This window comes from Erigeron canadensis, chromosome 2 (genome assembly GCF_010389155.1).
Source record: "Erigeron canadensis isolate Cc75 chromosome 2, C_canadensis_v1, whole genome shotgun sequence".
Lineage (NCBI taxonomy): Eukaryota > Viridiplantae > Streptophyta > Magnoliopsida > Asterales > Asteraceae > Erigeron > Erigeron canadensis.
In genome coordinates, this window is record NC_057762.1 from 3,357,438 (window position 1) to 3,383,255 (window position 25,818).

The window sequence follows — 25,818 nt, forward strand, 5'->3', positions numbered from 1 at the left end:
ACAAATTTAAAGGATGCTGAAATAGGAAAGTGAAATTTGTTCCACCGACAAATGGCGCGCTGGTTGGTTTGGTTTTTGTTGTAGCTTTGCTTTGTGTATTTTCTTTACTTTTTTACAGGGAGTTGGTGGCGGATGTTATTCCAGATTATCTTTGACATAATCAAAATAAAAGGTTGTTACATTGCTTTCGCCAACATTTTACTAAACCCAATAACAATAATAATAATAATGAGTTACTAGTAAGTTACTAAGTTATAAGGCCCGTGTTGCGGGGTTTAATTGTCGTGTTGTCTAATTAACGTTTTAGGATAGGTTTATTTAAATGTAAAAATCCAAAAAGTAACACGAAAGTTTAGACCCGTACGGGATTCAAATACTGGTAAAATTCGAATAGTTGTAAAAAAACAAATTAAAAGTTTTTAATCTAATTATTTGGAAACCAAAAGGAAAAAAATATGTAAGAAAAGAAAAAGTAACCCGTAGTAGGAAATCCGCACGGGATGCGACTTGTCAAAATCAGAATAGTCATTCAGGGTATGAAATGAACGAATAGTAACTCGTCTGAAAGAAACCAAAAAGTAACTCTTAATAAAAAAAACCCGAACAAGATGCGATTTGACAAAATCTGAATAGTGAAATGGACGAATAGTAACTCATCACACATGCTAGTTACTATTCACATCCATTTCACTTATTATAGTATATAAAAAGAATCAAATAGTGGTATAGAAAAAAATAAAAGTTTTCAATCTAATTATTTGAAAACCCAAAAGGAAAAAAATATGTATGAAAACAAAAAGCAACCCGTAGTAAAAAATCCAAACGGAATTCGACTTGACAAAATCCAAATAAGTATACGGAGTGTGAAATGGACGAATAGTAACTCGCCTGAGAAGAAACCAAAAAATAACTTATAGTAAAAACTCGAAAAAAAATGTGATTTGACAAAATCCGAAGAGTAGTACGGGGTGTGAAATGGACGGATAGTAACTCGCCACGCATACGAGTTATTATTCACATCCATTTATCGTATACAATATATGTTATCACATTTTTTTAAAGATATAATATTATTAAATTACACCAAATAATCTTATATTACATCATTATTAAGGATTTCATCTTCGTCTCATTACCCAAAAAGGAATGAGCAATATGTTGTCACATAATTTTGGCTTTTTGGTTTTTGTGTTAAAAGAGATAATATCCAGATAAACTTTATTTATTCAATATATACATATGAGAATTAAAAAGTTAATAATAAGAAGAAGCAAAGTTTATCTCTGGAACAATCTCAAAAAGTATATAGAAAAGGGAAATATGAGGCTATTAGGCATTTAACTTTAAAAAAAATTCTCTCACATCATAATTTTTAATATATAAAATACATTGGCCCCCAATGTTATTAATATAGAACCATCTAGCAAGATGCTAGATTGAAGTACAAGAATTTTAGGTATACAACAAAAGGTCTAGCCACCTACAAACGAAACAAAGTGAAAGCATCATACTCAATATAAAAATGTCAATAGTGAATTTCTAATCTACTCTTTCCAGCTTAATATAATTTTTTTTCATCTGTTTATGTTTGTATTATAGAAAAGAGTTATTGATAATCGAATCCATCAAAATATTCACCCTCTTTTTATGGAGTTAGAAGACAATCTAGTTTCTCAACCTCCATATGTCCCACCAATTGTGAGAGTATATATATAGTACCTAAACTAAGTTATTAACAGTTTAACACCAATAAAAGAAAGGGTCTATAAGATGTTCTAAACGCCTTAATATATATCGGCAGCAACAAACACATTCCAATAAAATGTTGGAAATGAACTGCTAACATTTTAAAATAAATACTTTTTAGGTTTTACTGTAATCGTCAACATTACTATATGTTTATGTTTGTAAAAAAATTTTGTGATCTTTCATTAAATTGTTATTCATCTTACAACATCACCCTAACTAAGTATATACGGTTTTGTTTTAAATAATTAAACTAACTGAAAATCGGGGAAAAAAAGACATTTAATATATTAAATGTATTAAGCCTTTGTCACCATGAGAGATAACTACTAAGCTCTTCACGATTATATATATGATCGATGATTAGCCTAATAGAAATAGTTGTGGTTTCTCTTTCTAAAAAGAGTATATATGTTTTATGAATATAATTAGTGAATCTATTGTGCTTATTTGTGATTAATAATAATCGATAATGTCTTTTGGATTTTGGGTTTTTATGTTTTTGTGATGTTGTTTGCATTTAATTTATTGGATGCTTAGTTGAAATCTTTGGTTTCAAGATTAATGGCTCGTGGGTACTAGTTTACGGCTCGAGTGATTGTGGTTAATTTAGTTTTGTGTTCAAGGTTTGGTTGGTCCATGATTTGTGGCTAAACTAGAGGTTTATGTGGTTTGAAGTTCGATAATGTATCATTAGACACTTTTAACCTTTTTCAATATTGGTTCCTTAGGGGAATTGGTGTAGTCGGCAAAATGTCTCGGTAAAAACCATTGGCTAAATCGGCAGATCGGCAAGACTATAGCACGTGACTCGGCAAGTATCGACAAGTTTAATCGGTAAGAATTGGCATGCTACATCGGCTAGTTTTGGCCGATCAAAGTGAACGTTGGGAGCGTCCTTGTTGACCTTTTTTTTTTATAAAATTGAATGTTTGGAGCGTGCTGTGACTTTTGTGTTTTTTTTTTTTCCTTTTCCAACTTCTATATATACAAACACATATTTATCAAACAACAAACTATCACATACAACTATACTATCACATACAATCAAACACCAAACTATCACATTTCATAAGGCTAAATGTTTGACGATGAACTACCCGTGTATATAATTTCCAAATTCTCGTCGTCGTCGTCGTCATTGTCATCGTCTTCTGGCGGCTTCGAGTTTTTGGCTTATGTTGCTCTTGAAGCCTTAGAAGAAGACATTGCATCTTCTTCTGCACACAGAAGAAGATATATTTGGAGAGAACGTCACTCGGCTCATGAAAGATTGATGAACATGTACTTTATGGATGAGCCGATGTTTGAGGACGATGTCTTTCGTACGAGATATCGTATGTCGAGAAGGTTTTTTTCAAAATCGTGGAAGATATCACTGCAGCATTTCCATGGTTTCGGTCTTCGGCAAATGCGGCGGGTATTAGAGGGTTCTCGGCGATTCAAAATGCACGTGCGCGCTACGGCAACTAGCGTACGGCAACCTCGCCGACAACTATGATGAGGGGTTGGCGTTCTCTACTAGAACGGCACGTGAGTGTCTAGACAACTTTTGCATTGTCGTAAAGTATCTTTATGGTGAAGAGTATTTGCGTTCTCCGACTAGCCACGATGTTGCGCGTTTATATGAGGTGCATGAAGCCTGACATCATTTACCTGGCATGATCGGTAGCATCGACTGTACCCACTGGACTTGAAAAAATTGTCCACATAGTTTGCGTGGGCAATACCATCGGGGTGATCATGAACGCCCACTATCATACTTGAGGCCGTTTCTTCCTATGATTTATGGTTTTGGCATGCGTATTTCGGTGTTGGAAATGAACTGCTAACATTTTAAAATAAATACTTTTTAGGTTTTACTGTAATCGTCAACATTACTATATATTTATGTTTGTAAAAATTTTTTGTGATCTTTCACTAAATTGTTATTTATCTTACAACATCACCCTAACTAAGTATATACGGTTTTGTTTTAAATAATTAAACTAGCTGAAAATCGGGGGAAAAAAGACATTTAATATATTAAATGTATTAAGCCCTTGTCACCATGAGAGATACCTACTAAGCCCTTCACGATTATATATATGATCGATGATTAGCCTAATAGAAATAGTTGTGGTTTCTCTTTCTAAAAAGAGTATATATGTTTTATGAATATAATTAGTGAATCTATTGTGCTTATAATTATTAGGGTATTTTTAGTATCCCATATTGTGCTTATTTGAGATTAATAATAATCGATAATGTCCTTTGGATTTGGGGTTTTTATGTTTTTGTGATGTTGTTTGCATTTAATTTATTGGATGCTTAGTTGAAATCTTTGGTTTCAAGATAATGGCTAGTGGGTACTAGTTTACGACTCGAGTGATTATGGTTAATTTAGTTTTGTGCTCAAGGTTTGGTTGGTCCATGATTTTTGGCTAAACTGGAGGTTTATGTGGTTTGAAGTTCGATAATGTGTATCATTAGACACTTTTAACCTTTTTCAGTTTTGGTTCCTTAGGGGCAAGGGTGTAGTCGGCAAAATATCTCGGCAAAAACCATCGGGTAAATCGGCAGATCGACAAGACTATAGCACGTGACTCGGCAAGTATTGACAAGTTTAATCGGCTAGAATTGGCATGCTACATCGGCTAGTTTTGGTCGATCAAAGTGAACGTTGGGAGCGTTCTTGTTGACCTTTTTTTTGTTTTTTTTTTATGAAATTGAACGTTTGGAGTGTGCTGTGACTTTTTTTTTTTTTCCTTTTCCAACTTCTATATATACAAACACATATTTATCAAACAACAAACTATCACATACAATCAAACACCAACTATCAAATTTTTCATAAGACAAAATGTCTGACGATGAACTACCCGTGTATATAATTCTCGAAATCTCGTCATCGTCGTCATTGTCATCATCTTCTGGCGGCTTCGAGTTTTTGGCTTCTGTTGCTCTTGAAGCCTTAGAAGAAGACGCAGAAGAAGAAGATATATTTGGAGAGATCGTCACTCGGCTCATGAAACATTAATGAACATGTACTTTGTGGATGAGCCGATGTTTGAGGACGATGTCTTTCATACGAGATATCGTATGTCGAGGAGGTTGTTTTTCAAAATCGTGGAAGATATCACTGCAGCATTTCCGTGGTTTCGGTCTTCGGCAAATGCGGCGGGTATTAGAGGGTTCTTGGCGATTCAAAAGTGCACGTGCGCGCTACGGCAACTAGCGTACGACAACCTCGCCGACAACTATGATGAGGGGTTGGCGTTCTCTACTAGAACGACACGTGAGTGTCTAGACAACTTTTGCATTGCCGTAAAGTATCTTTATGGTGAAGAGTATTTGCGTTCCCCGACTAGCCACGATGTTGCGCGTTTATATGAGGTGCATGAAGCCGACATCATTTACCTGGCATGATCGGTAGCATCGACTGTACCCACTGGACTTGGAGAAATTGTCCACATAGTTTGCGTGGGCAATACCATCGGGGTGATCATGAACGCCCGACTATCATACTTGAGGCTGTTGCTTCCTATGATTTATGGTTTTGGCATGCCTATTTCGGTGTTGCGAGCTCAAACAATGACATCAATGTTTTGAAGCAATCGCCATTGTTTATTCCCGAAGTGAATGGGAAGTCACGTGAGTACACATTTACCGTAAACGGTCACCGTTACAACAGAGGATACTATCTAGGGGATGGTATTTACCCACCTTGGTCTTGTATTGTGAAGGCGTATGCATACCCGGTCGCGAGAAAGGAGAAGATAATGAAGAAACTCCAAGAGTCCGCGAGAAAAGACGTTGAGCGAGCATTCGGGCTTCTGGAGAACAAGTGGGCTATCATCGATCGACCGACATGAATGAGGGACAAAGAAAAGATCACTAACGCGATGTATGCGTGTGTTATTTTACATAACATGATACTCAAGGACGACAAGAACGCGATATCACCGGTGTACAGCAGGGATCCTCCTAACGATCTTCGTGTTACCGACCCTAATTTTCTCCATCACTTACGTAACGAAGAGACACATTACATGTTACGTCGTGATATTACGGAGCACTTGGGAGATCTAGATATCGATGTTTAGTGATCTTGTTTTTATTTTTAAGTATTTGTGTGTTTTATGTTTTAAATAAATGTAATGTTTTAATTAGTTGTATTGTGTTTTTTAAGTTTAATAAAAGTGTAACGTTTGTTTTGAAAATATTTCCAATTGGCAAATTGGCAAAAGAACACCACTCTAGCATGTAGTTTGGCAAATATTAGCTAGTTTTTGGCGCAAAAAAAAAAAAACTTCGGACATGTGGCGGCTAGTTATTGGCTTATTTCTTGCCAAAACTTGCCAATTTGGCACAAGTGTGGCACTACACCCTTGCCCCTTGCGTGCTCGTTTGAAAAAACCCGGTAGATGTTAAACACTTGAGTTTATGAATTTTTTGCCTTTTTGGTCACATCAAAGAATATAATCACGCTTGACCTAATTATTATACTGTAATGTAATGCAAATGAATATTAATCAAATCACTGTTACAACAAAAAATTAAAAACAATATAAAAATAATCCTAAATTCCAAAATTGCGACAGTTTTGATATTTTCTTTAACGGACCACAGGCCCACAGGGTGCGTACTCGTGACATGATCCATTCCACATGCACAAGCCACAAGCCCACGATACTTCACTAAACAATTCACCAATATCCAATATCTATCTCCTAGATACGCCTTTCATTCAAGACTAGTTAACAATTCGTCATAATCCAATTTATTATTGAGAGAGATTGTTCATTCAAGCTAGTTACGCTACAACCTAATATTTCTCTTCTTCAAAATATATTTCTTGATACACTTCCAATCTCATTTCTTAAAACAATTTTCATTCGAGTCAGTACTAGTTACAGTCTGTCAAGCCTGTCAAACAGCTTGTTACAATACTAGTAATATGTCCGATTGTCCGTGCGAGGCAACGGTGTAGTGGCGACGGCGATAACAGGTGGTTGTGGCGCATGGCGGTAGCGGCTGTGTTGGTGGTGACAATTAGTGGTGATGCCGGCAACGATTAGTGTAGTTTATTGATGTAAAGGGATAGTGTAGTGTTTTTAGGAGTTGCGGATAGATGTTGAAACTTGATTTTATTAAGGGTATTATAGGTATTTCAAGTGGATATTATAGGTATTTGAAAGTGGAGATGTTTAAAATAACAAATAAATTAATGGATAATGATAAATCAACCTAATTTGTATGCGGTATGCCTAATAATCGACCTAATTATAAGATGGTGACATGTGAAAAAATCAGGGGGCAAGATTAGGAAAAAGAATTAGTGGAATCCACATGTCAAGTTCTTAAGGTTTTAGGTTGATTTTTAGGCATATGAGTTAGATTGATTAATCATTTTCCTAAATTAAAAGGGAGACATAATAGGTTTTCAACCTTTAAATTAGTTGAAAATTGGAGGGAACAAATACTTTATAATGTAGTATAGGTATAAATCTAAATATCTATCACTTGATAAATTGTCGTTGAAGATTATTTTAACAATTTATTATTATCCAGTTTCATCTCTTGGTACATTTCTCAATTAAACGAGCAACCGGGTAAAGCTTATCAAGCTGTTTGTTACGATATATTTTTCTGATGGAAAGGAAAACTCTCATTCAATTCGTACAATTACATTTTATTTTCTGATAACGAGTAAGTCAGAAAACCGTTTCGTTCAAATGGTATGTTGAGGTTTGGAAAGGAAAAAAAATACAACCAAGTAACATTCTAATTAAATGACTTTATTTTTTTCAACAATGAGTTCGAAAAACATACCACATTTAAATTGGGAGATGATTTTTGTACTACAAGTTTTACTTCTCTCACAAGTCACAACAACAAAAATTTTATTACCTTTTTGCCTAATTGCCCTTAATGATTAATTTTAAATTTTTTATATATGTGATGTATTGGTAATTGATAACATATTTACCATATTCCTATTCATCTTGCCTTTCTTGCTCTTAAACCATTGCTCACGACACATCATACTAGAGTCTAGACAAGTAATTAGTATAAGAAAGTTTTTATTCCGATTGAAATTTTATCTCATATTATAAATTGGATTTCATGTTACAACATTTTCATTATTACACCATGTTTTTCGATGGAGAAAAAAGACCATTATCATAAACTCTTGGTAAAGTGGTTTTCAGTTTTTTGAGTTATTGATGATATAAATTTTATAGGTTGTATGAGGTCCTTAGTCGTGAAGATGTTTTATTACATTGTGTTTTTCTTGTGGCAAATCGTTGATGATGAAACAAATATTCAGAGTGCAATGTAATATATTCATACTAAAACTATAATGAACTAACAGTATAACAAGCATATTAAGAGAGTTGTACAAAGCTAATTTTTCGTAGTAGTACGTAGTTGAATTCTTTGTGACCAATTCAGTTTTCCAAATGGGCACCAATCTATCGTAGGACTTATACGAACAGTTTATGTACGTTATGAAATGAGAGTAAATAGAGTTTTATATGACAACCAACAAAGATTCAGTGTGGTTATATGCGTGATAATTGTTTGTTGCCAACACTAAGTAAAAGGTAGAAATAAGAGTGGAACTGGAAGACTGGGTGGAGTAAAAATGGACGTACAAGAAATCAATAGTAAAAGGAGTAATTAATATATTTGGGCAAAGTAGTCCTAACAAATTTCATGCAGTATAGGAATAAAAACCCGTAGTATAAAAATAGTTCCATTCAAATTAATTAAGGGCATAAAATATATGCTTCTAGCAGCTAACAATCTTTAAAAAATAAAAATAAAATTCAGTTATGTGATGAAATGGATTTTATATAAATTAATGGGTAGTGATAAACTCAAACAGATTTTTGCCATTTACAATAAATATATTATTGTACAATGTATAACTGTTTAAAGCAAGATTTGTTGTGGATGTCACAAGACATCGTTTTCAAAACAAATCGTATATATACGCACACTGTTTAAAGCAAGATTTGATACAGCTCTGTAGGTAAACCTTTTACAAAGGCCACCTCTATAAGAATCCATCGGATTTGAGTTTTTTAAGCCTATAACAGCTGGGCAAAAATTCCTGATTTTGGTGGTATTCTACTATTCTCTCATATACTGTTTTGAAAGCTTCATAATGCAAGAAACTTCGGCATTGTAAGAACTTCAATGGCGTTTTTAGTATATAATTGATTTTCTGTGAAGACCCTACCGACCCATTACCAAACCTAAAATAACTTTTACGGTTTTACCCAACCTGTCATTGAACCTAAAACCCTTCTTAATCCATTCATCTTGTCACACGCGTAATTTTGAATCCTAAAAATTTGAGCCTATTAACTAGGCAAAGATTCTGGATTTTGATGATTCGAACCCAACACCTTATGCTTTCAAACATGGCAACCCACGGGGCTAAAAGTAAAACCGAGCTTACCATTATTTTCACAGGATAAGTAAGTTTGTGATCTATCGGCTCAAATTAACACCAACTGAATAAAGATGCATATGTGAAATGTGAATGAGTTGTTGCTCTTATACAGTTATACATAACTGGAAAATTGATGGACCATTAGTTATTAGCTCAACAAAAATAGAAGAATTCAAGAACTTTACAAAAAAAATGTAGATATATTCCGATATAGTAATGTTTCTTATAAGCAAGAGAATATTATTTTTCTGCAAGGAGAAAATGGAAAAAACAATGATGTTCATTCATCTTTACAGTAAATGAAGTTAAGTACCCTCTGATCATGATCCGAAATCCACCAAAGATGCTGCCCCCAAAAAGACTATCTCTAGTCGTCGTCCTTGAATTCTCTGGCGATACAAATCACAACTTTTATGAGTTACGATAGAGAGGGATTATACAAACTACATGTACTCCAACTAATAGTACAGTGGTTGCTAGGATGTACACCCTTCCAGCCGCCAATTCTTGGGGGGAATACCCCGGGTTCGAGTCTTAAAACTCGAGATATTCTGGGTAATATTAATTGGTTGAGAATCACCTGGACACTAGCCCAGCTGGGGGATTAGTGGGTACCAATACGGTACATGGCATTGGGGGGTTGCCATCCAATTACCTTTTTTTTTTTTTTACAAACTACATTTTATAATTATAATTCATTCATTCAAATAAGTAATTTAGAAGGTCATAAGTAGGGTGCCCTTAAAAGTATTTGAAACACTTGGGGAAACTCCCTTGCCTGTTTGACCCGTTTGACTTTATTTTCGTTTTAAGTTATAACTAAATTTGTACAACTTTATTCATATGACCCTTTGGAGATACAATACAACCCAACTTGAACCCTTTGACATTTTTCGTTTTAACTAAGTTTGTAAAACTTTATTCATATGACCCGTTGGAGATAAAGTACAACCCAACTTGACCCAATTTAGTCAAACTGGTTAACATTGTCACTTCTAACTCGCACCACTCAAGCAGAAACAAATCTCATGTGAATGTACCTGCGGTCAAGGTATCGAGGTTGAATCCCGCTGCCTTGACATGTGGTGCACGTTAATCCACCAGCACCATCACAGTTTATGCATTTAGACACTTCTTTTTCACCACCGCCAAGTTCAACTGTTACAGTACCACTTCCTGTGCAAAATCTGCACGATTCTGGAAAAAAAGAATTTTAACATCTGCCCAAATTAGATTAGAATACGCAGAATGACGTGGACTTAGATCCTGCATATCATTGGAAGTGTATCATTATCGTATAAATGTTACCAAGCGTATGCAACTAGTACATTTTTTCCTCTCACTTTATGTTTAGTATGCTTTGGAAATATTATTTATACAACGTAAATGACAAAGAAGCAATCTTGATTCACATCATCCTTTTAACACAAGAAATCTGACGCTTCAAAATTATAAATAAGGATAGAAATAAAGAGCTCAACTTACGTGCCCCGGTTCCATTGCATGGAAAGCATGGTTGTGTGTTATCTCGTTTTGACTGCAGTACATACATTAATGTTAAAATGCTATATATGCAATGATAATCTGTTTTCGAATGGAATATCCAATTCATATATGTTATAGTATCAGTGTCATATTCAGTTTTCAACAAGTATCATGATTCATTCTAATATGACAAGTAGCTTGTCGCTTTTATCCAGAGGGTGCAGGATGATTATTTGACTTGGTGAATCGGGTATCCAAAAATGACATTGTCAAGAGGTCTAATTTTTTTTATTAGATTGATGCTCTTTCTGTTTTTGACATGTTGTTGATATTTCCTTTGGTTCTACACAACTAATTGTACTATCATAAGGGGAAAAACTGCTATTTTTTGAGATTCTCATAAAATCGTAAACATGAATAAGTTAGAAGATTGCCCACTAATTTAACTCTCGGAATTCAAATCGGTGAAGAGCTCAATTCGATGCCTACTACACCCTCCGTACTCAAAGTGATTATTGCAAGTTGAAGAACATAACTCAGAGTATGAATTGCTTAAGTAATACCCAATTAGTTTACCTACCAATCCATCAATAGATAATGGTACCCATTACCAATGCAGCTTGGGCCTAGATGTGAAGTTGAGAGACACAGCCCGTTAGCCCTTCAGGCGGGTCGGTTCGGGCCGGTTCCAGGTCGGGTCACGGGTTTCGGGTTTTTTTCTCATCCCTAGAAGGTACTTTACAGGCATCATAACCCTTACGGTGTGGGATGATGGGGATCTAATGTGGTTCTGGGGACAAGTGCTCTACTTTATATTTTTTTCACTAATTAGTTTACCCATTCAAACTCCCCCAATATATCACTATGTATGCGGGAAGATGATTGAGAATTCTAATACTTCCAGTCATTGTCTCATTGAGTAGGTTCCTAAGATCAGTAAGTCGTACACACACTAAAAACGTATGATGTTGATGTAGGCAGTCATGCCTTAAAAAACTACTAATATATGATGGGGTTTGTTCAAATGAAACAGTTTTTATGGTAAAACAAAGGAGATAATTACACATGAACGTTTATGGGTGTACGACACTTTCATTAAAATTGACTCACACCCGACACTTTCATTAAAAGTTACTTGATTGATGTTGTAAAGTATACTCGATTCCTATGTATATTACATTAGATTAAAAGTTTGTCCAGGGCAATTTATATATCACTCCTATTTATCATCACTTTGAGAACTAATTGGTATCCTTAATCAAATAGATTGATTTGGCACCATACGAGTGTAAAACTATCAAACGAAAATGAAAGAACACGAATGAACCGACATACGGCATTATCAATCTGTGACTCGTAGAAAATCGGAATCCCAAGTCCAGCAGCTACACTAACCACTCCAACAGCCACAGCAATCACCTGTCACCACCAAAACATAACTAACTACTCAACAAAAAGTAAAAACATAGATTACAACATTGTGTTTTTTTTTTTAACTTAGAAAACAACAAAAAAGAAATAAAAACTAAAAAAACAAACCGTGTTTTGGTCTAGCTCAGCTTTGATAAGGTGTGGATGACGTTGGTTTCTTGAGCATTTGAAGGAGACCAAATGAGAATGAGAAGATGATGATGAAGAAGAATGTTTCAACGAAGAAGTTGAAGAAGAAGGTGGAGATAGAAATGGAGAGCCAAGTGAAGTTGCAGATGACATTTTTTTAATTTGGTGCTGTTTTCTGTGTGTTTTTCTCTATGTCTATCTCAAGAAACAAAACATCCATCAACATTGGAGGGAGTTTGGATCATGTGGGGTCATACCAATTTTCAACCAGGAGATGCAACTTTTTAGTTTTTGTTGCTTAGAATGGAAAATGAAAATGCAAATATTATACTTCATGGAATTATTATTTTTTTTACTTTACCTTTAGTTATTTAATTTTATTTTATTTAACAGAAAAAATACCTCATCCGTTTATTACAGGTTGTTTTGATATATGTACGACTTACTAAATGATAATTTGGAGTACAATTCACGTCGAATTGTAATAATAAAAACGGCGAATAAAATAATAAATTTCAACATAGTTTTAACTTTAATATAAAAAAAATGGAAAATGGGAAAAAAAAAAAAAACTCAATCTGATATATATTTCGTCTTAGAAAGCATTCCAAACATAACTGTGTTTTTCATGATCTTCAACGCTCAATGTCAAACAGCTGAAACAAAATTTAGAACAATCATATACACCATCACAAATTTGTAACAAAAAGTTCTCAATTCTAGAGAAACAGATTATAAAGTGTGAACATCATTTCTCAGCAAACGATATCAAAAGCTACGAAACATTTCGAATAGATATCAATTCACATCTATATGATAAAAGTTCAAAATCTTTACCATACGTAAATTTTGTATGTGCTAAAATCTCAAATCAATTACATCCTTTTTCACACAATTTTAAAAGAATAACCTAACAATAGCTAGTCTATCGCTATTTAAAAAGCTATATATGCATGTCAAAAAAATAATAATCACCTTGAAATGGTTGGCTGACAGATAAGTTAATCATTTCTTATTCCCCATATACCTGTCTTGACCCATGGATGTTCTACAGTTATTTATACCTTCATGGGTTTCAAACTATTAACAAATGTCGCACTCTTATCAAAACCTTGCAGTAGAAGGATCCGAACCGCTTCAATGCCAGTTTGGAAAGTAAACTCCAGCTGCAAAACACAAAGTGACATGATCCAATTCCATCATTAAGCTATCTAGTTGTTTGTATGTTATTCAAATGTTATGTGACATACCTCATCGCTTTCTTGTTTGGTAAATCGCCGAAGAACATAGCTAGCAGCTTCCATCTTGCCAGGAGGCCTCCCAATGCCTACAAAGGATGACCAACTCATCACTAAATTGCAACATATATTTAGTGGAACTAAAGGAGACAATTTCGTCACAATTTATGAATGCATTAATTTAGGTTATGTTTATCCTAGCAGGTCAAAAGGGTGAAAATAAATATAATTTTTATGTAAAAGAGTTAAAAGTTGCACAACATGATATTTTGATTAAAACCTCCCATATCATTATTCACTTTTAGATTATTCCTAACTCGTAAGATAATTTAAACTTTGTAATCATACTTAACACACTAGTTTAAAAAAAGTAACCAACTGTTTCAGATTAACCCAGCCCGAATAGTACAGGAAAATTGCCTATGTTAACCAGCTACCTGCCTACCCAGTACCCATATCACCCGAACCGCCAAAATTGTCACATCAAGTGGAAACGATTAAAGGTGGTCAACCAACCTATTCTTAAACGCGGAAAGTCACGACTGCCTTTGAGATGATTGATCACACTCTTCATCCTTCAAAATATAACAAACATCAGTATCAATACAGAGCATGGGGATCAGATGAGAATACTAGGAATTTGTTTTAGATGCTGCTGCAGGCTAAGAATGAACAATGAATAGAAACTGTTCAAGACCTAGGTGTTAAACAACGACTAAAAGGGGGTAAAGATAGAAAAACAGAGCAAATATAGGAGCTCAAAATGTGCCATCAGGATGCATAAAAACGTGCAAAAGCTTGTTTAAGATGGTGCAAGTAACCACAATGTATTGATGATTGAAACTAAAGAAACATGGAAAATGTATATGGCCAGATCCAAAAACAATCACATCAGTACATCACACAGAATACACAGGTGATGCGAGTGCCATTGTAACCTAAATCAATACGGACATAGGGAAGCATAATTCTAGAAAGCAGACAACTTGTCAAATATCACTGCCTTGTCATGATTTCAAATTTATAGATAAACTTATCACTACAGCATTGCCAGCTAAATACGAGATCAACCAAGTCAAAGCATTGGAACTTTGCAGTTCAAGCAGATTGAGAGGAACAATGTATATTTTTTCTGCTAGAACAAGATTGAAGATATGGAATACACATTGATTCTTAATACACTGTTGTTCAAGAATCATAAAATACATGTCTAAAACTAAAGACCAAATCAGATCATCAGTTAGTCTAGCACATTAAATAGAAAGTGTATATCGAGGGTTAACTCATCAAAACTCGTAATTTATAAACTAATATTCTCCTTCAGGGGTATATAATTAGCAATTCCTATGTGAGTAGTTCAACTTCTTAAACATGCATTTTAGATTACTCATGTCATAACCCTTCAAATATTTAGAGTCCTACATGTTTACATCATTACATGTAAGAAGTATTATTCGGCATACAACAGTAGATTTTATTAAATTTTGCAGCTATAGAGCTTGTGCTAGTTACCCGTTGTGTCCACCATGTCCACCTTTTGGCAATAGCCGCAACTTTCCAAAAGGCAAATCCAAGTCATCGTAAATCTGCAAGTGACAAATCATGAGTTCAAAGTATTTAAAAGGAAATAAATTGAAAGCAAATATTAGTTGGACACTTTACCACGAGTACTTGTTTAGGTGGAATCTTATAGAAAGAAACAATTGCTCCAACCTTGAAAAAAAAAATCAAGAAGTCAACAAGATTGTATAAAACAAAAGAAGAAAAAGAAAACACAACAGTTGTAGAATCCGATGAGCTTACTTACAGACTCACCGCTAACATTCATAAAAGTCTGAGGCTTAGCAAGCATCAATGGTACATTTCCAATAGACCCTAACAAGAAAGAAAAACCAACACCATGAAGTTATTAAATTCAGAAATTTCAGAGAAATTTATAACATACTAATAAAATTTAAGCCTATTTGTCAATGCAAAACAGGTTTTAGGTTATACTTCATTTGCTGAACATGCATTACAAATTCGTTTAGTTAGAGCATACTCACATTAAGAACAATAATTAATTTAACCAACAAACCTTTCCCAAAGAATGCTTTGAAAGAAACACCGCTAACGGGAATACCCTCAGCTTCTGCTATTGCATCAATCATCTCAAAACCCACCTGCAAGTATCCAAAGGTCATGCCGGTCGTTTCAAACCTTTTTTCAGTTACATACTCAACAAAAGAGATTCATCATTTTCTTCAAATCTCACTACCTTACACTTTCATAATCATATCAACTACAACACCCACTGTTATACCAATAAATAAAGTAAGTTCCAGTGATTATACGATTAGCATTTGGTCTTTTTCTTGCCCCACTTCCTAAATCTCGAAACTTTTTCCTAAACATTCACTAATCCTATGCATCATCTGTATTGATTTTCTTGGCTACCCATCTAAACATATATAACTAAAAGAGTTGCATCCATGTTGTTTTTCTTTCTTGGTATTCACTTATTCAATGCATGACTAAATTACTGTACGAATCTAAATTTCATCCTAACGCCGATTTAAACCTTGTATACACCAAAACTCACTCCTATAAATGGCAAATTCAGAACACCAATGATTAAGGTTAGACTACCAGTGTCTTCATGCAATACTACAAAACTAAAAACGTATAGAACGTGTCTTTGTGTCGGTTACTTGGTTGTATCAACTTCTTTGGAAAGTCCCACAAGTTCAATGTTTTATACAACAGCATAGATATATAATTTGATTAAAGCCATACTAAATTTCGAATACATATATAACAAAGAGTCGGGTTAATCATACTATTTTCTTGGTATTTACTATGAATGGCAAATTCATAAAGTAAACTTTTTCAATATATATATATATAAAACAAAAGAAAAAAGGAATACAAACATTGTGTCTAGTGCGGTTATACAATTTGCCAGGGTTTCCAAGACCGACAATCAGCCAAGGATATTGCTTTGCCGGCGGCGGCGGCGGCTTCTTGCTAATTTCCGTAACTGGGTCTCCGGGAACCGACGGTGTTACACCGGAATTGGCCGCCGGGGATGCATATGAAGATGAAGACATTGTAACTTTTCTATAAAATCTTGGTTTAATTTGGGGTTCATAAGAAGAAGAAGAAAATGAGGTGATAAGAAATTGGCGATAGCGATTGAGATTGAATAAAGTGGAAGAAGAAGATGATGATAATGATAATGGGATTCCGGTGGCTATATTATTCATTGTGGGTGTGAATGTGAGATTTTTGGTGTTAATTGGGCCGGAAAGTGTATGGAAAGTGGTGGGAGAGTGTAGGGGTTGTTTTGGGATTATTGAAACTATTTGGGATTGAATTGTAAATTTGCTAGAAAGCGCTTTCAACAAGCACATCCCCATTTAAGACATCGATGAAAAAACTATCATCATGTTAAGGAGACCTTAAAGAGTAAAAACTCTCTTGACTCACTTTAAAACAAACCAGTGGTCAATCTATTTGAAATGAGTTGATTACGAAACAATAATACATCTTTTCTTTTTTTAAACTTAAAGTAGCGATGCGATTGGGTCACAACTCGAATCAAACCCGTCAAATCCGATAATAGGAAGAAGAACCCGAGGACCGGACCAAAACTGAGTCAACACAAAATATGAAAAACGAAATATTATTTTGAAATGGTACCTTATATTGTTTTGAAATTCATATCCAAAGACCGGACCGAAACGGCAAAAATCGAAACCGAAAATGTTGGAAAAAATAAGACCGGAAACCAGGTCAAATATGTTCGGTATAGGTTCGGGTGATTTGTTCATTTTGGGGTTTTCGAGTTGTTTGTTCATCCTTATTTCATGGTATTGGGTTTTTTTCCGAATATTTTTCAAACTTTTCTTGACTACTGCCAAGATACTTATCTAAAGATATCTAAACATAAAATATGCTCGGTACAGATTCGGGTGATTTGTCATTTTGGGGTTTTTGAGTTGTTTGCTTATTCTTACTTCATTGTATCGGGTTTTTTTTTATATATTTTTCGAACTTTTCTTGATTTTATCTAAAGATATCTAAACATAAACATTTTGTGTGGCATTAAATCATCTTGATAGTGCTTAAGATTATATACCTTTACCATAATTTGAGTTTGCAATAATGTTGAGATGCATATGTATATGTCGATCCAAATTCAAACCTTTACAAGAAATAGTAATTTCACTTATGAATTTTGCACATGTCAAAAAAGCTTTTTGACATTTAGTCCTTTTATTTAATCATCTGAAAAAAGTTCAATTCTAATTGTAACACATTTATAAACTGCACTTGCTATAATTCATTTCAAACATATTTATACCTAGTAATCTAGTATTATAGATCAATGTCGTTGAACCGGTCAAAATTAAAACTAAATACCACTAATTAGCTAGGGTAAGTAGAGTATCGTATCCACAGGGAATCAAGGAAGAGTGTTAAACAAGTTACAATAATTAATTGAACTAGACATAAACTTAAAACGATTTGATTGATTGATTTTGATTAAAACTACAATTGATCATAAACTTAATAAAATACTTCAATTAAATAAAAGGGATCATTCTCATGCTTCAAATTATGTTTTCAAGAGTATGACCTAACTTATGTTCGTTGAAAATCATATAGACATGATTCGTTATATGCTTGGATTGAATGAATGCTAAGAATTAATCAATTAGGTTGTGATGATTCACGATAATGAAAACCGGGGAATTGACACAACTAAATTATTTATTCATTAACAAGATTACAAGTTCATAAGAGATTCTTCCAATAATAATTGATTAACAAGAATTTGAAATCAAAAGATAGATGGAATCCATTCAAGTCATAAACTAGTAATCATTCAAACAATCCAAACAACATTAGATGTTAAAAGACTAATGGGAAATTAAACATCTAATCCAACATGAACATAAGAAAAGTTGAATACAATTGTCTTACATAATTGTTCACATGAGAATGATCAAAAGATAATTAGCCTAAAATCTTCATCATTGATATCATCATTGATTCTTCAATTAGGGTTTGAATCTCCATGAAAATATGAATTGATGATGAAATTGGGGTGTTGGGAAGGTTAAAAACTGATTCTTGTGTGTGAAATTATGAGTTGTAACCTCCCAAAGTCGTCCATGAGGGGATATAAACTGAAAATTAGAATATAACCACCAAATTCGGATTTGTATACAGATATGGCCGTCCCAGACTGCCTCCTGGCCGTCTGAGACTGCCCTCCAGAAATGGCACTTTTTCAGATTTTTGCTTAGAAACTTCTTGACTTGATTTTCGACTTTGCTTGACTTCTTAATGATCCATTTAACTTCAATTTGTCACCAAAGACCTGAAACACTTAAACAAACATAAAAATGCCCTAATCGTCTATTAACATTCACAAAACATGTTCGTTTTCATACGTTAAGATTAGACGAATTAGGCGTTTTTTAATTATATCTACACTGAGTCATTAGAATCATTATTCGACCCACGCTAGAAATTTCCTGTTTTCAATTGATCTATATTTGACAAGTTAAACAGCTCGTCATTGTCCTACATCCAACTATTATCCATAACTCATGATTAGCGAGGCCGAGCATCGACAATTGCAGGGTCAACGAATACGGTACACCTATGGTAACAAATTACCAGATAATTGCATAAGCTAAATTATACTGTTCTAGCATCGATAAACTAGCACTCATATATTACAAAGGTTGATGGCTATAAACACATGCGAATGGGCAATCAAAGGAATGAAGGATCATAGTACAATTGTCATCCAGTTTGTTTTGTCTTCATGCAATTAACGCCTGTAATGCGGCTGTGCTGTTATTCAGAAGTTGCATTCCCTCTTCCCCCATCTGCCTAACTTCACAAGGTGATAGTATTCTAATGCATCGTACACACCCAACAAATTCCCTACATCAAAGCCATCAAGATAAGAAGTGGTTCACGGTTCGGTTAAGTCAGTTTGATGGAACCAAACCACCATGTTTTGTTTGTTGGATATTAGAAACCACCAACCAACCAAAACCAAGACGACTCGGTGGTTTCAGTTTTTTGGCTAACTTGGTGACATTTTCACAAAAATAAACTATCATTGAAAGCCCACGATTGTATCTATGTATAAAAAAAGGGTAATTGGATGGAAACCCCCTGATCCCATGTACCAATTGGTACCGACTAATCCCCCAGCCAGGCTAGTGTCCAGGTGAATTTCAACCACTTAATGGGTTGGGTAATGGGTCAAAAAGAGATCAAAGTTAAATGGGTTTTTTGCAAGGTCGACATAATTAGAAGAGGTTGATCTGTAACACCTTCAAAAATATCAAGTTATACAACTTACTAGTATGTCAGATGTGATAACAAAGATCATATTGTTTTAAAAATAATCCAAGTGTTCAATGAAAGGATTAAGAGGATTATATGCGTTAAAAATGGATTTGGGTGGCCTCTGGCCCGTTTGACCATTCAGGCCATCTTCTTTTAAGCAAATTTTCTAATTTGACCGGTTTCAGATAAAACATAAGTAGCATTGACGCATTCAAAAATGAAGTAATCAAATTTGTCACCTCTAGCTTTTTCCCTAATAAAGAGTACTGGTGTTGGACTGTTGGTAATATTCAAATACTTAATTTAAGCTGTTCAAAAAATTAAAAAAAATAAATACACATATTTTAAGTTGTAAACAAATTTGCTATCTTAAATATGATTAAAAGCAACTTACTCCCATGGATCATCACCGACAAGAAGGATATCATTCTCGAAATCTTCATACACCAACTTCCAACCAGAACCTATCGAATCATTAAGTAGCCCCTCAAGCCCGAACATCCTCTCAATTTCACAGCATAGTTCTTCATAGTTCTTGAAACTGCAAACATCTATGGACCTTCCTACTGATCCTACCTTTTGAATCTGAAAGAAATAAAAAATGATGTTTTCTGACACGCAAGAAACGTGGCAAAGGTTTTTAACTCGTGTTTAGTAATGAGGAGGTCATTTCAACCCGTTTACTTATGAACGGGTCACACTGGGTCAAACAGTTAAAACAATTAAGATATAGGTTAAAGGGGAACAGCAAAAAAGAAAAATCACCAAAGTGCGTCTTTCATAAGTAAAACCTTATATTGATAAATAAATATACTGTTAAAATACTACAATTTTATGATTCATACCTAATAGACACTATGTAAAAGTGTAAAGATTTGAGAAAAATGTGTTTTAAGTTAACCTGAACCCTCCTAAAATATCTGTTATGACCTGCTCCAGTTTTGAGTTTTGACCCATTACCCAACCAGCCCGATCCAGCCAACATAGCACATCCATTTGCATAGGTTGCAAACAAACCCATTCATGGATACTGAATTTGGATACTAGAAATATTTGAGCATAAGGAGGTGCATGTGTGTATACAAGTCTATAAGCAGAATACTCCTCACCTTTGTATAGGTTCTCACGCGGGGAGGCAGAGTTACTTTTTGCCACGAGCTATTTTGTAGGAGTCCAGTGTCAGTGAACTCTTCATTGCTTGATGACGTGAACTGCGACTGAACATCTTGGCTTGAGCTATAATTGTTGTTCACTAAACGATCAGAAGAATTTCTTAAATCACCATCTTTAAACTCATTCAACACTGCACTTGATACCGACGGATTAACAATTGAGCAGCCACCAGTACTGGCCTCAAAGTTGATACAATTATAAGCATCATCATGTGCATCCCATATTTCATGCCCAAGGAGAGGGAAGAAACCACAAAGAGATGGATCAAGCTGTTCAAGAGGCGAAAAGTGGCTATGAATCGACATCTCGTTTACAAGATTTTGTGGACTGCTTGTGGGCTCAAGGGGAGAATTATCCGATTTTACTGTCTCTGAGATAGCAAAGGCATTTTCGATAGCAGGCAGAATAGGGCCCTTATTATCTGCTGATTGAGGCTTTTTTAACATATTAATTGGTTGTTCTGACCACTGATTAGACTTCGACGAGATAGAAAAGTTGGCGCTCATGGTCTCTGGAGCCAGGCTAAATGGTCGGGTCACCATGTTGCTCCATTCAGTTTCTTCTCCTATGAAACTAGATCCAAAGGGTCGCTTAAGGGTGGAAGTGAGTGAAGGGAAAATGAAAAGACTTTCAGGGGTCTCGATATCCCACGGACTCACTCGGTTTGGCTTATCACTGCACCCTGGTTCATCCCAATCCACCTGATATGTGTAATTATATGAGAGAATGCGTACTGAATTTAGTTTTTGAAGTATTGAAGTTACGATGTATGGATTTACCCTTGATATAACCTATATAAATGATAATACACAAACCTGAAGATTATGCCATTTCGACCCGGGCCACCTTAATGGGTCTACATCGCTTATGCCCATAATTGTGCCCATATGCCTACATAATAAAAAAAATGATCGACTTACATTTTCAGCCTATAAGCGAAAGATCAGGTACACAGGTGGCAAATGTCTAGGTCAAGTAGGTTGGGTGACCTGTTCAAACGATATTTTCAAATAGGTTGGGTTGATTCAAAATTCTTTTTGTCCTCAACCTTTTTATAAACAATTGCGTCAAGCATGATTTTGAACATTAAACATCTTCAATAATAATCTGAACTTCTTCAGAAGAATGTTTATGCGGTCTTATCACTCTTATGCATTAAAATTACACTTTCAGCGACTTGTTCGACTGTTTGACCCGTTTCCTTTCGAACTTTAATTTTGCCCATTTGACTCGTTAGAGATAAATGCATGGCCCAAATCAACTCATCCATGAGTGAATGGGTTAATAAAGAAACAAAAAACGACAATACTTCAAAGTTCAAAACAACACATATATACATATACCTGCGCTTTCCTGATTCCTCAGTTTCAAGCATCATTCCAAACCTCATGCCAATAGAAAGTTGGATCCGATACACCGACTTTCGATATTTTACCATTGGGATAACAAATTCAGAAGGACAAGCCCTAGATAATAACACAATAATTACCTAAATGACAAGAAAAATATGTATCCTTGTGTATTATATAAGCTATAATTCTGAAAGACTCAGGGATACCTTGGATTATAGAATATTGTAAATGGGCTTAGATTAGCAGCAGCATGAGCAGCAGCAGCAAGAACTCCTATGTGCATGCTATCAGTAGATAAAACGGACGATGGTGAAGTTGTTTGTTGACGACTTGCACGTCTTACTCCCAATAACAATTTTGATTTTTCATCCCTGCCACAATATATAAGTACAAAGTACTTAAACAATGATCTAAATTCACCACTTAGGGATGTGAAAAAGACTGCTTGAGCATTAAGCGGCACTCACCTGATAAATAGGACTGCATCGCCTGCTTTAAGCCGTTTCGCACTAACAAATGTACTCCAGCCTGTAGTTAAAAGGTGTCGTTTTGGCTGTCCTGCACAGCATCAAACCATAATTTTAAGTTGATTTGAAGGTTATCGGGTCATTTTTGCTTGGAGTATTATAGCATTCAGATTATACAAGTTGAACATCCAAAATAAATGGCATACACAGTACACACCCCTATATATATGACGGAATTTCCAAGTATTATCATGCAAATCTCGAACAATAAGCTCTTGAGTAGGGGGTTGCAACGAGAAATCCTGTAAAATGACATGGGCAAATGATAACGTTAAACTATTTTTGCTAAAGGTGACAAATTGGGTGGGTCAGACACTGGGTCATAATGAGTGATTTTGTCATGGGTCGACTTGGGTGAAATAACTTTTGGATAAATAATTACAGAAGTTACAATGAAAATACCTTTGGGGTCTGGGGATATATTCAAACTATTTGACGTGTTTACTTTTTAGATATCTCTTTATACATGTTTCAGCCATTAGAGAGAATACATCTCCAAAATCGACCCACAGATAAGCAAATGTGTAAAAACTCATACTTCTAGTTTTAACTTATCTTGTCAAACACTCAAAGAACTAAAGAAAATGAAACCTCACCAATGAGGGGAAAATCTTTTCTGCTGCTCTGCGAGGCACAGAGAACCCACCATGTGTGCTTGTATCACTAGGGGTCAAAGTCTTGCAGAAGAACTCACTTGGATGTTTGCTCAGACTCATTCCAATATCAGGTACTGGAAAAACATCTTTTTCCTGAATGATAAGAGTATTCGCGCATCACATACGTCATGCAAAATCAAGTCTTTTTCAAAAGTAGAGGTGACAAGACAGACGAGTTGGTAACAGGTCAAAATGGTTTGAGTTTGGTTGACCCAGTTTTTTGTCTGTTTATTCAATAAGTTTTCAACACATTAGATGTTACAAGAAATACGATAAGGCGACTTTTAAGCCTAAGAAATAAGTGGAAAACCATTTTGACCTTGTTTAAATAAGTGGTTTGAAATTGTCACCTCTACACACGCACATCTTAGTTTCGTAAAATTGAAAAAACTTACAGTGTTCAGTGGTTGAAGGCTCATTTGTGCATAGATTTCATCTGTGTCTTTGTCTGCCTATTTAAGAGAAAAGATAACTTAGCGCTAATAACAAGTTGACCAAAGAAACAAAGAAGCAGTTTCTCATGCAATTTAGATGAAATACATGTAGTGTGGTGTTCAGAACTTGGCACAATAGCTGAGAAGGAAGGTTCGGATAGTTAGGAACTTGAGTTGTTGCAATTGTATTTGTCGTGGCCGCCACCTAATTAACCACATTTAAGCATTAGTTAGTGATCAAATTATCAGTTTCGTGTGTTGTTTGCTATAGCTTAATTTTAGTATTAACAAGAGCATTATAATCAAGGTTTCTGAAAAAGAAAAGTTGAACTAAAAAAATTGATTTATAGGGGTTAAATAACCACTTTCATACTAGCAGCGACAAGGCCACAAGGGTATACAAGTAAATTGATGTTACTCCCGGATAATTAGTTTTGAGGCAGCTATTTGTTGCAGCTAGTATCATTGTCGCTATTCACTGCAACAAAAATAATTTTCCGGGAATAATGCCAAATTACTTATATACCCTTGTTTAGGATGGAACCAAACCTGTTCACTGTGTCCTTGTGGGAAGTAATAAACAAGGCTTCCAACCTGTGGCAAGGTTACTAATGGTCCAGCACATGCATGCCATAGTTCTGAATGTATTGGTTTCTTTACCCCTACAAAATGGATAAAAACAAAACTACCAGATATAAAACCACAAAGCCAAAGACAACTCTCATTTTCACTCTCTGCCACTAATGTCAAGAAGTAAAACTTTAAAATTAAACATAAAAAGATACTAGTAATAACTTTCATTACGACACCTAAACTTTTAGGCTTTTACTATATGGTTTCAATTTTTATGTAAGACAACTACACAGAGCCATACAGAATCCACACATATTTACAAAGTGACTGATATCTAAAATATACTCCAAAAGTCCAAAATATTGACAATACTATATAAAACAAATGATAATTTACTTTGGAAAACACCACCAAAGCATTAACTTCAAATATTCAAGTGAAATAAATTGTTTACAGTTTAACTTCATGCAATTGTGGGTGGTAACTAAATTTGATTGCATTTTGCATAACGGAAATTGGAGGGATGAACTCTACTTATGTAACCAAGAGAGAGGAGTAAAGCAAGTATTCTTGAATTAACACCTAAGTTATTTGTTAACATTGGTTACTTAAGTACAATACATATATTTTTATTTTTTTTTGAAAGTTAAGTACAATACATATACATACTAGCCAACTTATATAATATTTGACAATTATATCACATTTGACATTTGATTACTAATTTACTATGCCACCTTACTTATATAATAACACACATACTTGATATTTTGCTAAATAATTTGAAAAATTAGAGAAACTTACCACAATGATCCTGCATTTCCTTCAACAATTTCATCTCCTCAATTAAATTATGCACACAAGTCTTCTCTTCAATGATACTCATTTCACACTTCCAAAACACACTTCAATTACCATCTAACAATATATACTATCCATTCCTTCATTCACAAGGGCAAAATAGTCCAAAAAACCACACTTCAATCAAACCAAACCAAGTACTATGTTTCACTCGAAAAACAAAAGAACCCCACTTTGAGAATCTTAGTTTTCAAGCAACCCCATTTGTAAGAAAATAAACATACATTTGTTAAAAACAAGCAAAAGAAAACAAGAAAATGGGTGTCTGATTTAAGAGGCAAAAACAGAGGAATCTAAAAGTAACAACAATTGAGAGTTGATAAAGATAGCATGCCTCAAAAATCCAAAACCAAGGAACAAAAAACCTGCAAAATCTATGTGGGCCTATTTTTCTCTAATCATAAGCATA

The 25,818-nt window shown here is 34.6% G+C and overlaps 5 protein-coding genes across 6 annotated transcripts; 2 read left to right on the forward strand and 3 right to left on the reverse strand.

Moving 5' to 3' along the window:
• The first annotated feature begins 4,770 nt into the window (after nt 1–4,770).
• On the forward strand, nt 4,771–5,154 carry LOC122587521. Its single transcript, XM_043759706.1, has one exon. It carries the CDS (start codon nt 4,771–4,773, stop codon nt 5,152–5,154), a length of 384 nt encoding a protein of 127 aa, XP_043615641.1.
• LOC122587522 lies at nt 5,151–5,600 on the forward strand. The gene has a single exon (XM_043759707.1). The coding sequence runs from the start codon at nt 5,151–5,153 to the stop codon at nt 5,598–5,600; it is 450 nt and encodes a 149-aa protein (XP_043615642.1).
• Nucleotides 5,601–9,373: 3,773 nt separating this feature from the next.
• LOC122589644 (protein SPA, chloroplastic) lies at nt 9,374–12,432 on the reverse strand. The gene is made up of 5 exons (XM_043761960.1): nt 12,218–12,432; nt 12,014–12,097; nt 10,679–10,730; nt 10,234–10,390; nt 9,374–9,582 (listed from the first exon to the last, which is right to left on the reverse strand). Exons 1-5 carry the CDS (start codon nt 12,389–12,391, stop codon nt 9,561–9,563), a joined length of 489 nt encoding a protein of 162 aa, XP_043617895.1. The 5' UTR covers nt 12,392–12,432; the 3' UTR covers nt 9,374–9,560.
• A 355-nt stretch (nt 12,433–12,787) lies between these two features.
• LOC122589643 (peptidyl-tRNA hydrolase, mitochondrial-like) lies at nt 12,788–16,774 on the reverse strand. 2 transcript variants are annotated; one of them, XR_006322296.1, is made up of 9 exons: nt 16,389–16,774; nt 15,554–15,638; nt 15,284–15,351; nt 15,139–15,189; nt 14,989–15,062; nt 13,993–14,051; nt 13,489–13,565; nt 13,214–13,404; nt 12,788–12,894 (listed from the first exon to the last, which is right to left on the reverse strand). XR_006322296.1 is itself a non-coding variant. In XM_043761959.1 (8 exons), the coding sequence occupies exons 1-8, from the start codon at nt 16,719–16,721 to the stop codon at nt 13,297–13,299; spliced, it is 855 nt and encodes a 284-aa protein (XP_043617894.1). In that variant the 5' UTR covers nt 16,722–16,773; the 3' UTR covers nt 13,031–13,296. The 2 variants fall into 2 exon arrangements, 1 of the variants encoding a protein (XP_043617894.1); XM_043761959.1 differs by lacking the exon at nt 12,788–12,894 and having other exon boundaries at nt 13,031–13,404; nt 16,389–16,773.
• A 2,149-nt stretch (nt 16,775–18,923) lies between these two features.
• On the reverse strand, nt 18,924–25,495 carry LOC122589641 (auxin response factor 5-like). The gene is made up of 13 exons (XM_043761958.1): nt 25,353–25,495; nt 24,525–24,637; nt 24,082–24,180; nt 23,937–23,993; nt 23,482–23,634; nt 23,043–23,127; nt 22,826–22,916; nt 22,565–22,729; nt 22,350–22,472; nt 21,822–21,897; nt 20,943–21,707; nt 20,228–20,418; nt 18,924–19,419 (listed from the first exon to the last, which is right to left on the reverse strand). The coding sequence occupies exons 1-13, from the start codon at nt 25,432–25,434 to the stop codon at nt 19,296–19,298; spliced, it is 2,124 nt and encodes a 707-aa protein (XP_043617893.1). The 5' UTR covers nt 25,435–25,495; the 3' UTR covers nt 18,924–19,295.
• Nucleotides 25,496–25,818: the final 323 nt, after the last annotated feature.

Bases quoted from the DNA above. Each gene is read 5' to 3' on its own strand.
- LOC122587521 (XM_043759706.1), top strand. From the start codon at position 4,771: ATGTACTTTGTGGATGAGCCGATGTTTGAGGACGATGTCTTTCATACG.
- LOC122587522 (XM_043759707.1), top strand. From the start codon at position 5,151: ATGATCGGTAGCATCGACTGTACCCACTGGACTTGGAGAAATTGTCCA.
- LOC122589644 (XM_043761960.1), bottom strand. From the start codon at position 12,391: ATGTCATCTGCAACTTCACTTGGCTCTCCATTTCTATCTCCACCTTCT. The intron at 12,098-12,217 runs GTTTGTTTTTTT...TGGTGGTGACAG, and splicing joins CTGAGCTAGACCAAAACACG to GTGATTGCTGTGGCTGTTGG. The intron at 10,391-10,678 runs GTAAGTTGAGCT...CTTTTTTTCCAG, and splicing joins ATGCAATGGAACCGGGGCAC to AATCGTGCAGATTTTGCACA.
- LOC122589643 (XM_043761959.1), bottom strand. From the start codon at position 16,721: ATGAATAATATAGCCACCGGAATCCCATTATCATTATCATCATCTTCT. The intron at 15,352-15,553 runs GTTTGTTGGTTA...CTTTCTTGTTAG, and splicing joins CAAAGCATTCTTTGGGAAAG to GGTCTATTGGAAATGTACCA. The intron at 15,063-15,138 runs GTAAAGTGTCCA...TGTCACTTGCAG, and splicing joins CACCTAAACAAGTACTCGTG to ATTTACGATGACTTGGATTT.
- LOC122589641 (XM_043761958.1), bottom strand. From the start codon at position 25,434: ATGAGTATCATTGAAGAGAAGACTTGTGTGCATAATTTAATTGAGGAG. The intron at 23,994-24,081 runs GTATTTCATCTA...TCTCTTAAATAG, and splicing joins TTCTGAACACCACACTACAT to GCAGACAAAGACACAGATGA. The intron at 23,128-23,481 runs GTGAGGTTTCAT...GTCATTTTACAG, and splicing joins AAAAGATTTTCCCCTCATTG to GATTTCTCGTTGCAACCCCC.